This window comes from Microtus pennsylvanicus, chromosome 2 (genome assembly GCF_037038515.1).
Source record: "Microtus pennsylvanicus isolate mMicPen1 chromosome 2, mMicPen1.hap1, whole genome shotgun sequence".
Taxonomy (NCBI): Eukaryota; Metazoa; Chordata; class Mammalia; order Rodentia; family Cricetidae; genus Microtus; species Microtus pennsylvanicus.
In genome coordinates, this window is record NC_134580.1 from 61,199,073 (window position 1) to 61,214,251 (window position 15,179).

A 15,179-nucleotide genomic window follows, 5' to 3' on the forward strand; every position below is an offset into this window, starting at 1 on the left:
TGTTAAGGGGAACATATATATCTAATTATATAATAGATTTGAAGATGAATGAAAAGTGTTTAAGAATGGGCATAATGAAAAAATATCAACAAAGAAAACTCAACTGTAGCTGTACTAAGCATGCTATCTCCAAATGATAAAAGGAAATTAATAGACAACCATCCAAATAGAAAATAAATTTAACAAAATAACAGATAATTAGAGACAAATTCTAATACAAAAAACAACTCATAAATTAATAAGAGAAAACTAGAACATCCAGAAGAAGTAGATAGGAAGAATTAAGGGATGAAGAGATGACTCATATCACAATAAAATTAGATAAAATTCAGATAATGAGATGTGGTATTTGCGTGGCCCATTCGGGAGACAAAAATTGGGTGATATAAAACAAAAAGTTCAAGCACATATGAAAATAGCACAGAAAATGCTAAGAACCTTTCTGGAAAGCAACTGTAAAATATGAATTAAAGTATAAAACGAAAATTCACACACACATACAGAGAGAGAGGCAGGCAAAAATTATACGTAAAGATCAAGACAATATTGTTTACATAACATTTAGAATAAATTTCTATACCTCAAACAAGTAAATATCATGATATATTCTTATGATAGAACAAAGTGCAGTCACTTAAGCTTCTAAAGAATATTAAATGACTTGAAAATAAGACTATATGGCAGCAATTGAAAAGCACGAAGCTATTTAGAGTATGATGCTAAATTTATAAATCTGAAAACTCTACTTTCAGAGAAAAGGGGCTGAAACCTAAGGACAACAGCAGTTCTTTCTTAGGAAAGGGGTAAGGTGCTATTTCATTCTTTAAAATACTTTGAGCGATATTTCAAATGTTCTATCATGAACACATTCCTACTTTTATAAATAATACAAAAGCTGTTACTTTTCAAGCTAGAACTAATAAGTTTGTGTACATGTGCCTTCTAATAACGCAAGGATGCCTTCACGAAACTCAAGAAGGTGTTTTTTAAAACGACTTTTTTATACAAGGATAACAAGGCACACTGTTCTTGTAGGATTTTTCTCACATGGCCAACGCCTTTAAAATACTTGAATACAAGCAGAACTGGCCCCGGAAGGAAGGCTCACTCTGCAGGGCACGCGTGGCAGAGCTTACCTTTCTCACTCACGCTCTCACTCTCGATCTCAACATCGTCACAACTCGTGTACTCCGGTGTGGACGCCAGTTCCTCCTCGGAGCTGCTCAGCGAAACCTGGCGCATTTTACCTCCTTTCTTGGATTTATGAGGCTTTGGTGGCGGGGGCCTCACTGACTCCGACTGGTCTGAACTCAGAGAATCATTCCTTAACATGGTTTCCATTTTTTCCCGTTTCGTTTTCCTGACGGCAGAGCTGGGATCTAAGTGGTGCTGTTTCCGCAGAGAGTCGGCACGCCGCATGTCCAGTCTATCGACCGGTATAGGGCTCCGCCGGGGAGTGGGGGGGCTATGATTTGTGGTCCTTTGTGGATAAGAACTGTGTCCCTGAGCCTCTCTAGTTCTTTCCATTGAATAGGATCGTTGATTTTCCATCGCAGCTCTCCGTTCAGAGACAGATCTTTGCCTTGATGGTCGATCCATCCTTAGCAGAGAAATCCTGGAATCTTCTAGTTCAGCATTTGCCAAAGACACATCACTGTGCCTTCTCTCGTGTCGTGCTCGGGACACTTCGGCGTGGATCCGCATTTGTTCTTCATAGGGCTGAGGCTTTACGGGATACCGGGCCAGATTCGGATCGCTTCTGTAGCGCGCCTGGTACTCCTCCTCCCTCCTCTGTCTTTCATACTCGTCTCGGCTCTCCACATCCTCGTCGTCTACAAGATACTCTTTGGAATGTCTATGGCCTCTCCTGGTAGAATCCCTATAATTTAAATGATCAGGCTCTTCATAAAACTGAGGTTCACGTTGAGATTGTCTATCAGCATAATCTGATGGCGATCTGGGCATTGTGCTGTCTGAAGGGACATACTGTGAATACTCCTCTCTCTCTTCACTTTGGTCGTATCTTCGATTTTGATCCCTGGACACTGATGGACTTCTTTTCCTAGAAACCAGAGAAAAAGACTCTGAGATGACATTTAAGAAGTTACACTTCACAGGTTTACTGACAGGGCGATGCATACATTTAGGTAGACAGATCATTTTGTCTTTTGTCTTGTGAAAACACAGCTTAAAAATACTATAATATAACTGGGGACCTCGGCTTGGGCTCCTGGGAGCCACTCTAGGTTCAAGTCTCTTGCCAACCATAAGGTGGCTCCCTTAACTAAGAATTGTGCTTCCGTGCTCCCCTATCCAACCTTCCTTTATCCCAATCCTCCTTTTTCCCCAAGTTCCCTCCATCCTCCCCTTCTCCCTTTTCTCTTCCCATCTCCTCTTACCCCCATCCCACCGCACCCCCAAGATCCCAATTTTCTCCCCCGCAATTTTGTCTACTTCCCATAGCCAAGAGGGTAACTACATGTTTTCCCTTTGGTTCACCTTCTTACTTAGCTTCTTTAGGATCACCAGTTGTTGGATAGGGAACCTGAAACGACCCTAGCCTATAGCAATACTGACGAATATCTTGCATATCATCACAGAACCTTCATCTGGTGATGGATGGAGATAGAGACAGAGACCCACACTGGAGCACTGGACTGAGCTCCCAAGGTCCCAATGAGGAGCAGAAGGAGGGAGAACATGAGCAAAGAAGTCGGGACCACGAGGGGTGCACCCACCCACTGAGACAGTGGAGCTGATCTATTGGGAGCTCACCAAGGCCAGCTGGACTGGGACTGAAAAAGCATGGGATAAAACTGGACTCTCTGAACAAGGCGAACAATGAGGGCTGATGAGACGCAAAGGACAATGGCACGGGGTTTTGATCCTACGCAATGTGCTGGCTTTGGGGGAGCCTAGCCAGTTTGGATGTTCACCTTCCTAGATATGGACAGAGGGGGGAGGACCTAGGACTTACCACAGGGCAGGGAACCCTGACTGCTCCTTGGACTGGAGAGGGAGGGGGAAAGGAGTGGTAGGAGGGGGAGAGGAGTGGGGGGAGGGGGAGAGGAGTGGTAGGAGGGGGAGAAGGGTGGGGGGAGGGGGAGGGAAGTGGGAGGCTGGGAGGAGGTGGAAACTTGTTTTTTTTTCTTCCTTTTCTCAATAAAAAAAAAGAAAAAAATACTATAATATTAACCTACACAACACCGTGTGTATACGTATGTGTGCCTGGGTATGCAATCAAGCACATACTATAGAACATTCAGTTTACTCTGGGTATTATTTTTATACAAATGACTAAAGAAAAAACCCATTATGATAAGTGTATATCATGAAAATTATACTGTAGATACAGGATCTGAATTTCTTAGTTATACTTATTGCACCTAATCTCAGAGAGTCTGTATTTTCAAATAAGAGACTTGGATTATACACTTAACTGAGATTATTTTAGTTGCACACTGAATCATTGATTAGGAACACGTAAATGAATACAACATTATTATCCCCAATTATCATCATGCCGAATGATCCTAAGGAAGTACAATCTTATAACATCAATACCAAAGCTTCATCAAGCTAATTTGTTTAAACAAAAGCTTTAAGTATTATGGATCTCCAGCAGAATATCATCAAATCATGCTTAAAACAATGTTGTTCCTACCTTGAGGAAACAATATGAAAGGTTTGAAAATAAGTATAAGGTGAATAATCTTAGCAGAGGATCCTAACTGCAAACAACAAATAAAAAAAATTACCTCCCATTATAGAATTCAGTTCCCAAAGAAAGATAAACAGTGAGTCCCTGGCTAAAACAGCTGTTTTTCTAATCATTCTATAGGAAACATAAATTCAATATTAAACTAGTAATCACTTTGTTGTAGAGATTATGAAATATCCCTAAGGCATCTAAATCATGGTATATATGCTCCTTTCTATTGGGTTTAAGTAAGGTGGAATAGTGGTTGAAATCTGAAATTGGGAGAATTATTGGTCCTGATGCTTAAAATAAAACTTGAAGTACTACAGTACACTTTAGTATATTAAAACTCTGCCAAAAGTCAGGTAACATTCAATTGTAAGATTCTTGAAAGTAAATAATCTACTATCAGTTACTCTGACATATTAATTTTGGGAAAAGAAAATATCTACTAAGTACATCATGAATCATTTCATGCATACTGTCTTTTAAATTTTAAAATTTCAGGAACTAAAGAAACGCCATCAAAATTCAAATATGCCTAATCTGGACATTGGTGTCTAGCCTGCACAGATATATCTAATCTGGACACTGGCGTCCAGTCTGCACAGACATGTCTAATCTGGACACTGCCGTCCAGTCTGCATAGATATGTCTAATCTGGACAGTGGTATTCAGTCTGCATAGATATGTCTAATCTAGACACTGGTTTCCAGTCTGCACAGACATGTCTAATCTTGACATTGGTGTCCAGGCTGCATAGATATATCTAATCTGAATGTTGGTGTCCAGCCTGCACAGATATATCTAATCTGGTCATTGGTGTCCAGTCTGCACAGACATATCTAATCTGAACATTGGTGTCGAGACTGCACAGATATGTCTAATCTGGACATTGCCTGCACAAAGGCTTATGAAATAAGCCTTAGTTTCTGTTATTCTCAGGAAAAAATGACAAGCAAAATAAATGATAATGTGTATGTTTCTCTAAAAGAATAATAAAGCATATAATAACATTCAACCATAAGTCATAATTCAAAGCAATTCACCTAGGAAGTTCTGAGTTAATCATTCAAAGATTCTGAGAAATTAAGAACCAAAAGTACACTTTTTTTCCAATTTTCCACTTCATCTGTTTATTCCTATTTCCTGATATCATCATATCAGCACATACTTAAATTCCCCGTTTCTACTCACCTACTTCTCAGTATTAAGCCTGCATGACTGTATTAAAGTAATGTCCGCCCACTAACAGGAAACACACCTGAGAGATCCTATGTCTATCTGCCGCACAGGGCAGCATTTCTGTCTCAGTTGCTGAGAACTGCTAGTCAGGCAGACAAACTTCCCAGCCTATTTCTAAATACTCTGTTGTACAATGCGCCAGATGTTCCATTATAAATCTTTATCTAACTATGCATGATAATTTGAGTAAGAAATATGTCAACTATTTAAAACTTTATGTCTGGAAAACCATGGTGATGGATGAGAAAAATGCCAAAAATATATTGTTTCAAATTCGATACTTTTCTAATATCCCAGAGGCAGTTTCAGTTTATATATTACATATAATTTTTTATGCTATTATTACAATTTCCATTGGCTTTCTTCACTGGCTTGTGGTAATGATACCAGAATAATACTGACCATATTTACCAGTTAATATCAAACCTCTGAAAATAGGGCAGAAGACATATGAAAACATTTATAAGGACAGTAAGAGAATGCATGAAAAGATAAGTCTTAAAATATTTTTAACTCTTAACTAATGATATAGAAAACTTTTAAGAATCTTAGTGACGCTGAATGTCATTATATAAATTTGACTTTTACAGGACAACAACTTAGCACTAGCTATATATTCCAATAAAAAATCTTATTGGTAAAGATCATTTAATAACAATTTTATAAAAAATTATATTGAGTCACATTAAAAAATAGAAACAAGAAACTACCATCATTTTACATTCAATAACTGTCATTTTAAAAATGAAAGACTATGCAGCTGACATTCAAAAATTCCAAAATTTGAAATGATACCTCCATCTTTTAAAATGCTTTATGAAACATGGATTTTGCAAATTTGAATGAAAATAATAGTTCACGAATACAATTTTAAAGCTGACTATATAGTTTAGATTAAATATTGCAAAGTCAAAATTCAAAGCTCTTAAACTAGAGTACATCATGAATCTAACCAAATCTGTGACCATGTGGAACATGCAGTATGCATGCATACAATTCCTCTTCTAAAAGGGGAACAAGTCGATTTATATTTGTAAAAAGCATGAAAAATGTTTACACATCATAATAATATTTAGCATTTATATTTTTACCTTAGTTCTACCAATGCACATCTGTCCGGCAAGAGTCATCAGGCTGACGAAAACACATCAACATTACGCCAGGCAGTGCGTTCTCTTAATCCTTCCAGCCCCAGCAGAATCCCAGGAGCCATCCTTAATCAGATGGCTTGAAAGACTCTTGGCTTGTGATCATATTATTACAAACCTCGACTACTGAAAGTTAAGCAGCATTCACTCAAGGAGGAAGCCACAAAACACTGCAGCGAGGGACGTGCAAGGCCAGGTTATTTTGACGCTGTCTCTGTGCAGCTGTATATAGCTGCGGGTCAAGTGAGAATGTACCCTGAGGAGGATTACGGTACTTAGCTGATTACGGCTTCACAACACTGAGCCAAAGGCAATCCGGATCCAAGGCATTTCTGGTCGCTATACTAAAAACTGGAGCACTACAAATTTACAAACCACTTCGCTTATAGAAATTATACTCCTTTGAAAATGACAGAATTCAGTGTCATTAAAACTGATTAATAATTCTGCTCTTTAGCTTTTATCACGAAACAAGCCCATTTTGTAACTCTTTCCAGTGTTTAACTATGTTTTTAATCTAAAAAGACAATGTTACCCCCCCCCCAAAATTTAAAAAGGAACAGGTGTTATGGAAATTCATAATTTTAAGAAAAAGTGCTGTGTGAACTAAGAAGCTGGTTAGACACTGAGTATAAATCCAGTTTGGTTCATTTAACTTATAATCTAAACATGGCCCATCTCATTGTCTGAAATCTTTTACCTCCCAAAATAAAGACAAAACAGTAGTTTCCTTACAGTCAAAACCTAGTTATTTAAAAGCTAACATTATACTTTTAAAAAATTGCATCTAAACAATTCCAAATGACTTCTATAATATATGAATAAGGCAATGTTTGGGGTCTGAGTAAATAAACAGGACAGTTATGCTATCTATCAGTCTCTCAATCATTCAGTTTAAACGACAGTCTAGGGATATGTGGTAGCACAATTCAATCAGCTCCATTATTCATCTACAAAATTTTCTTCTAGAATTAACTTAGGTCTTAGAAGCATTGTGGGATAAGTAAAGATAATAGAGTGATTCTCTTTTTTTTTTCTCTCTTACTTTTGTTTTTGTTCGGTTTGTTTTTTGCCATAGGGTCTCTCTACATAACCCTGGATGTCCTGGAACTCACTATGCAGATCAAGTTGGAACTCACAGAGATCAACCTGCCTCTAACTCTCTAGGGTTTGAATTAAATGTGTGCCAACACACCCATCAAGAGTCGTTTATAAAAACCTGTAAGATGTCTAAGATCTGTAGAATCTTCCAAAAGAAAGGAATAAAAGTTCAATAGAATTATTTTCCAAATGAATATTAACTAATGATAAAATACAACCAAAATGAGTCCACAGCTCATATCAAATAAAACAACCAATTTCCCCAAAGTATATTTTGCTTCTTCCAAATTTTAAAGCCTAGAAAATTTCAGTCATTCCAATCGACAGATTACTATCAAACTTCCTTCTTATTTACTATATCTTCCTCCCTCTTTTTCTTCTTTCCTCTTTAGGCAAATCAGGTAGGGTTTCACTGTGTAGCCTAGAAGTCCTGCCCTCCCTTCCTGACCGCTCCACACCAGGACACAAAGTGTGGGCACCCCGCCCTCCCTTAGAGACACTCTTCAAGTCTTTGCCCTGCTCTGGATTTCTCAAGAAGGCGGGACCTGACCACCCTATTAAACAAGTCAACTGCATCTTCTGTACAGGTTCTCAGTTAAGCTGCTCATCTTTTCATGTCTTTAGTCACTTACAGTCATCTAATTATGACAATTAAAAAACTATGACATTTCAGAAATGACATACTTATTGTTTGTCTTCATATACTAAAGCATGAATTTTAGTAGTAGGGATTGTCGTTTTGGTCAGGATATACCAATATCAAAAATAAAAAAAATATTCAATATTTACTAAGTAAAATAAGTATAGGGACATTTCACATTATGGTAAAAATAAATATATTATGTAATTAATAGCTTATCTAAAATATAATTTTTGCAATTTTCTCTCACAGGCAGAACCCGTAGACCAGCTCTAGTCATGCTCACCTGTGGCTGGTGGCAGGATTTGAGGACCCTGAGTCCTCCTAGACCATGGGTGACCTATGTACTATGGCCCCGAGACCTACTCACTAGAGAACTGGTCCTGGAAGTCTCCTCAGCACAGATGATTCAGAATGGCAGCACTGTAGCCAGGGGTATGGCACAGGAGGCTGAGGACAGTCTGTTTGAGTTCTACCTGGAGCCTGGCAGAAGCCCACAGCATCTAACAACAAGCTGGTTCCTCTACATGAGAAACCTGGGCCCGCTGTGGACACACTGACAAGCTTCAGGGATCAACTGCCTTTTTGAGGTACTCATCCATTTCTAAACAAATGACATAGAAACTTTGAATTTGGGGCAAACTTTGGCTTGGGTGGCCTCTCATGCTAAAACAGTGACAATAACATATAAGTCATGCAAAACCTAGACATAAGGCACACAAACTCAAGCTGAAGGGATAGAACAACAAGCTCAGAGAAAATAAGCACGCTTTATAGAACTGGTAGATAGGCATAATGAACAAAGACAAATTCTCAGGGCATAAGCTAACCAGGCAGCCGGGAGCTGGGCGGCAGGAACACAGCCCACAGCTCCTCACTACAACGAACCTTCTGTGTTTCTAATCTTGCTCTATCAGTGCCCAAAACCATACAACATGAAAGAGAATCAGAAACTTTTGGGGAGCTAACTTAGCTTAACAGTTAAAAAAAAAAGCCAGACACCAACCATAAAGTAACCAGTAAGACATGATCTAGAGAAGGGAGCCCGGGCACCTTCAGCTCCGGCGCCAGGCTTCCTGTGCGCTCCTGGATACCACCTCCCCCCCCCCCCTTGCTCCATTCATTCTTTTGGCCCTGGATCATTGGGCTACCGGCGGACCTGTTTAGTTGCTGAGGAATCCCATCTGGACGGGTGAGTGTGTGCTATCCAGGGGCGGACTGTCGCTGAAGAGAGCACAAACCCCCCTCCCCCAGCTCCTTCTGCAGGGCTGTCTTTCTTTCGCACGACTCAGCCCCCCCAGCACCCCTCCCCAACCCTGCCCTGCTGTATGCTAGGACCAGTGCTCAAGAACAGTTTTAAGCTCCTACACTAAGGCTACCCACCCAGAGCAGTGAGTGCCTGCCTACCAGGCAGGCCTCAGGGTCCCATGTAAGGGAGCCCGGGCACCTTCAGCTCTGGCGCCAGGCTTCCTGTGCGCTCCTGGATACCATCCCCCCTTGCTCCATTCATCCTTTTAGCCCTGGATCATTGGGCTACCGGCGGACCTGTTTAGTTGCTGAGGAATCCCATCTGGACGGGTGAGTGTGTGCTATCCAGGGGTGGACTGTCCCGGAAGAGAGCACAAACCCCCTTCCCCCAGCTCCTTCTGCAGGGCTGTCTTTCTTTCGCACGACCCAGCCCCCCCCAGCACCCCTCCCCAACCATGCCCTGCTGTATGCTAGGACCAGTGCTCAAGAACAGTTTTAAGCTCCTACACTAAGGCTACCCACCCAGAGCAGTGAGTGCCTGCCTACCAGGCAGGCCTCAGGGTCCCCTTCAGCTCCTGCGCCAGGCTTCCTGTGCACTTCTGGATACCGCGTCCCCCCTTGCTCCATTCATCCTTTTAGCCCTGGATCATTGGGCTACCGGCGGCCCTGTTTAGTTGCTGAGGAATCCCATCTGGACGGGAACAGTTCCTGCTTCTACACTGAAGAGATATACCCAGAGAGTCAATCACAGCAAAGATTGGACCAAGACACCAGGACTCTCCTGGCTCCATTTGAAGGAAGAGATGGGAAGGCGCCAATGCAAGAATTCCTCCAACAACCTGAAAGGCAACATGACACCACCAGAATCCAGGGATCCCGAAATAAGAAGAATTGTACACCCTACTCCTGAAGAAATAGAAGAAATCGACTCAAAAGTGAACTATATGAAAATAATAGAGGACCTTAAACAGGAGGTGAAAAACTGCCATAAACAATTAGAGGTTACAAACAAAAAGGTAGAGGAAATGAATAAATCGCTCAAAGACACGCAAGAAAACCAAGAGAGACAAGAAAAAGCAATCAAACAGGTTAGGGAAGCGGTTCAAGACTTGAAGAATGAAATGGAAGCAATGAAGAAAGCACAAACCGAGGGAAGGATGGAGATGGAAAATCTGGGTAAAAGAACAGGAACTACAGAGACAAGTACTAACAACAGATTACAAGAGATAGAAGAGAGAATGTCAGACACTGAAGATACCATAGAGAAAATAAACACACTGATCAAAGAAAACAGCAAAACCAACAAATTCTCATCACAAAATATTCAGGAAATCTGGGACACAATAAAAAACCAAACATAAGAAAAATTGGAGTAGAAGAAGGAGAAGAAGTGCAACTCAACGGTCCAGAAAATATACTTAATAAAATTATAGAAGAAAACTTTCCCAACCTGAAGAAAGATGTACCTATGAAGGTTCAAGAAGCATACAGAACACCAAATAGGCTGGATCAAAAATAAACATCCCCTCGCCATATAATAATCAAAACACAAAATATACAGAATAAAGAAAGAATATTAAGAGCCGCAAAGGAAAAAGGCCAAGTTACTTATAAAGGTAAACCTATCAGACTTACACCTGACTTCTCTATGGAAACCATGAAAGCCAGAAGGTCCTGGATAGATGTACTGCAAAAACTAAGAGATCATGGATGCAAGCCCAGACTACTATATCCAGCCAAACTTTCGTTCACTATAAATGGAGAAAACAAAATTTTGCAGGATAAAAACAAATTTAAACAATACGTAGCCACAAATCCAGCCTTACAGAAAATAATAGAAGGAAAATCACTAACCAAGGAGTCCAACAATGCCCACAATAACTCAGTCATCTAGAGACCCTTCACCAGCGCAACTCAAAGAAGGGAAACACACAAAACCTACTACTAAAAAAATGACCGGAGTTAACAACCACTGGTCATTAATATCACTTAATATTAATGGGCTCAACTCACCTATAAAAAGGCACAGGCTAAGAGATTGGATACGAAAACAGGATCCAACATTCTGCTGTTTACAAGAAACACACCTCAACCACAAAGAGAGGTACCTACTCGGAGTAAAGGGCTGGGAAAAGGCTTATCAAGCAAATGGTCCTAAGAAACAAGCAGGTGTGGCCATACTAATTTCTAACAAAGTTAACTTCAAACTTAAATCAATCAGAAGAGATGGAGAGGGACATTTTATACTCATAACAGGAACAATTCATCAGGATGAAGTCTCAATCCTGAATATCTATGCCCCTAATATAAAAGCGCCCACGTACGTAAAAGAAATATTACTAAAACTCAAGGCAGCCATCAAACCACACACACTAATAGTAGGAGACTTCAACACTCCTCTCTCACCAATGGACAGGTCAATCAAACAGAAACCTAACAGAGAAATTAGAGAATTAATGGAGATAATGAAGCAAATGGACTTAACAGACATCTATAGATTATTCCACCCAAATAGGAGAGAATATACCTTCTTCTCTGCAGCTCATGGAACCTTCTCGAAAATTGACCACATACTCGGTAGCAAAGCTAACTTACACAGTTACAAAAAAATATTAGTAACCACATGTGTCTTATCAGATCACCATGGATTAAAGTTGGAATTCAACGACAATGCTACCCCCAGAAAGCCTACAAACTCATGGAAACTGAACAGTCAACTACTGAACCATACCTGGATAAAGGAAGAAATAAAGAAAGAAATTAAAGTCTTCCTTGAATTCAATGAAAATAAAGAAACAACATACTCGAACTTATGGGACACTATGAAAGCAGTGCTAAGAGGAAAGTTCATCGCACTAAGTGCCCACTTAAAGAAAACAGAGAAAGCACATATTGGAGACTTAACAGCCCACCTGAAAGCTCTAGAAAAAAAAAGAAGCAGACTCACCTAGGAGAAGTAGAAGACTGGAAATAATCAAACTGAGGGCTGAAATCAACAAAATAGAAGCACAAAAAACAATCCAAAGAATCAATGAAACAAAAAGCTGGTTCCTGGAGAAAAATCAACAAGATTGATAAACCCCTATCCAAACTAATCAAACGGCAGAGAGAGAATACGCAAATTAATAAGATCAGAAATGAAAAGGGGGACATAACCACAGACACAGAGGAAATTCAGAGAATCATTAGATCTTATTACAAAAGCCTGTATAACATAAAACTGGAAAATGTAAAAGAAATGGACACTTTTTTAGAAAAATACCATATACCAAAGTTACACCAGGACCAGGTGAACAATCTAAACAGACCTGTTGGTCGCGAAGAATTAGAAGCTATTATCAAAAACCTCCCTACCAAAAAAAAAGCTCAGGACCAGATGGTTTCAATGCGGAATTCTACCAGAACTTCCAAGAAGAGCTAATACCTATACTCCTTAATGTATTCCACAATATAGAAACAGAAGGGTCATTACCTAATTCCTTTTATGAAGCTACAGTTACTCTGATACCAAAACCACACAAAGACTCAACCAGGAAAGAGAATTACAGGCCAGTTTCACTCATGAACATCGACGCAAAAATTCTCAACAAAATACTGGCAAACCGAATCCAAGAACACATCCGAAAAATTATCCATTATGATCAAGTAGGCTTCATTCCTGAGATGCAGGGCTGGTTCAACATACGAAAATCTATCAATGTAATCCAGCATATAAATAAACTGAAAGAAAAAAACCATATGATCATTTCATTGGATGCTGAAAAAGCATTCGACAAAATTCAACATCCATTTATGTTAAAAGTCTTGGAGAGATTAGGGATACAAGGGTCATACCTAAATATAATAAAAGCTATATACAGCAAGCCGACAGCTAACATCAAATTAAACGGAGAGAAACTCAAAGCCATCCCGCTTAACTCAGGAACACGACAAGGCTGTTCACTCTCGCCATACCTCTTCAATATAGTGCTTGAAGTTCTAGCAATAGCAATAAGACAACATAATGGGATCAAGGGGATTCGAATTGGAAAGGAAGAAGTTAAACTTTCGTTATTCACAGATGATATGATAGTGTACTTAAGTGACCCCCAAAACTCCACCAAAGAACTTTTACAGCTGATAAATAGCTTTAGTAATGTGGCAGGATACAAGATCAACTCCAAAAAATCAGTCGCCCTCTTATACACAAAGGATATGGAAGCAGAGAGGGAAATCAGAGGAGCTTCACCATTCATGATAGCCACAAACAGCATAAAATATCTTGGGGTAAATCTAACCAAGGAAGTGAAAGATCTATTTGACAAGAACTTTAAGGCATTGAAGAAAGAAATTGAAGAGGATACCAAAAAATGGATGGACTTCCCTTGCTCTTGGATTGGGAGGATCAACATAGTAAAAATGGTAATTCTACCAAAAGCAATTTATAGATTCAATGCAATCCCCATCAAGATCCCATCAAAATTCTTCACAGATCTGGAGAGGACAATAATCAACTTTATATGGAAAAATAAAAAACCCAGGATAGTCAAAACAATCCTATACAATAAAGGATCTTCTGGAGGCATTACCATCTCTGACTTCAAACTCTATTACAGAGCTACAGTAATGAAAACAGTGTGGTACTGGCATAAAAACAGAGAAGTCGACCAATGGAATCGTATAGAAGACCCGGATTTTAACCCACAAACCTATGAACACCTCATTTTTGATAAAGGAGCTAAAAGTATACAACGGAAGAAAGAAAGCATCTTCAACAAATGGAGCTGGCATAAGTGGATGTCAACCTGTAGAAGAATGAAAACAGACCCATATCTATCACCATGCACAAAACTCAAGTCCAAATGGATTAAAGACCTCACTATCAGTCAGAACACATTGAACCTAATAGAAGAGAAAGTGGGAAATACCCTACAACAGATGGGTACAGGAGATCGTTTCCTATGTGTAACCCCAACAGCACAGACATTAAGGGCAGCATTGAATAAATGGGACCTACTAAAACTGAGAAGCTTCTGTAAAGCAAAGGTCACTGTCACTAAGACACAAAGGCAACCTACTGACTGGGAGAAGATCTTCACCAACCCCGCAACAGACAAAGGTCTGATCTCCAAAATATATAGAGAACTCAAGAAACTAGACTTTAAAATACTAATTAACCCAATTAAAAAATGGGGCACTGAACTGAACAGAGAATTCTCAACAGAAGAAGTTCAAATGGCCAAAAGACACTTAAGGTCATGCTCAACTTCCTTAGCAATCAGGGAAATGCAAATCAAAACAACTTTGAGATAGCATCTTACACCTGTCAGAATGGCTAAAGTCAAAAACACCAAGGATAGCTTTTGCTGGAGAGGCTGCGGAGGAAGGGGTACCCACATCCATTGCTGCTGGGAATGCAATCTTGTGCAACCACTGTGGAAGTCAGTGTTTCGGTTTCTCAGGAAATTTGGGATCAACCTACCCCTGGACCCAGCAATACCACTCTTGGGAATATACCCAAGAGATGCCCTATCATATGACAAAAGCATTTGTTCAACTATGTTCATAGCAGTATTATTTGTAATAGCCAGAACCTGGAAACAACCTAGATGCCCTTCAATGGAACAATGGATGAAGAAAGTATGGAATATATACACATTAGAGTACTACGCTGCGGTAAAAAACAATGACTTCTCGAATTTTGCATGCAAATGGATGGAAATATAAAACACTATCCTGAGTAAGGTATCCCAGACCCAAAAAGATGAACATGGGATGTACTCACTCATAATTGGTTTCTAGCCATAAATAAGGGTCACAGAGTCTACAATAGGTGAATCTAAAGAAGCTAAGTAAGAAGGTGAACCCAAGGAAAAACATATAGTTATCCTCTTGGCTAAGGGAAGTAGACAAAATTGCCGGGGAGAAAATTGGGATCTTGGGGGTGGGGTGGGATGGGGGTAAGGGGAGATGGGGAGAGAAAAGTTAGAAGGGAAGGAGGGGGGGCCTTGGGGAAACAGGAGGATTGGGATAAAGGAAGGTTGGACAGGGGAGCACGGAACCACAATTCTTAGTTAAGGGAGCCACTTTAGGGTTGGCAAGAGACCTGACCCTAGAG

The 15,179-nt window shown here is 39.8% G+C and overlaps 1 protein-coding gene across 49 annotated transcripts in view; it reads right to left on the reverse strand.

The window, feature by feature from the left end:
• Rims2 (regulating synaptic membrane exocytosis 2) overlaps positions 1–15,179 on the reverse strand; it is a 410,761-nt gene that overhangs the window by 237,857 nt on the left and 157,725 nt on the right. For all 49 annotated transcript variants that reach the window (XM_075961105.1, XM_075961103.1, XM_075961115.1 and 46 more), the window contains one exon: positions 1,137–2,062. In XM_075961105.1, coding sequence (XP_075817220.1) covers positions 1,137–2,062 — 926 coding nt within the window. The remainder of the gene's footprint in view (positions 1–1,136; positions 2,063–15,179) is intronic.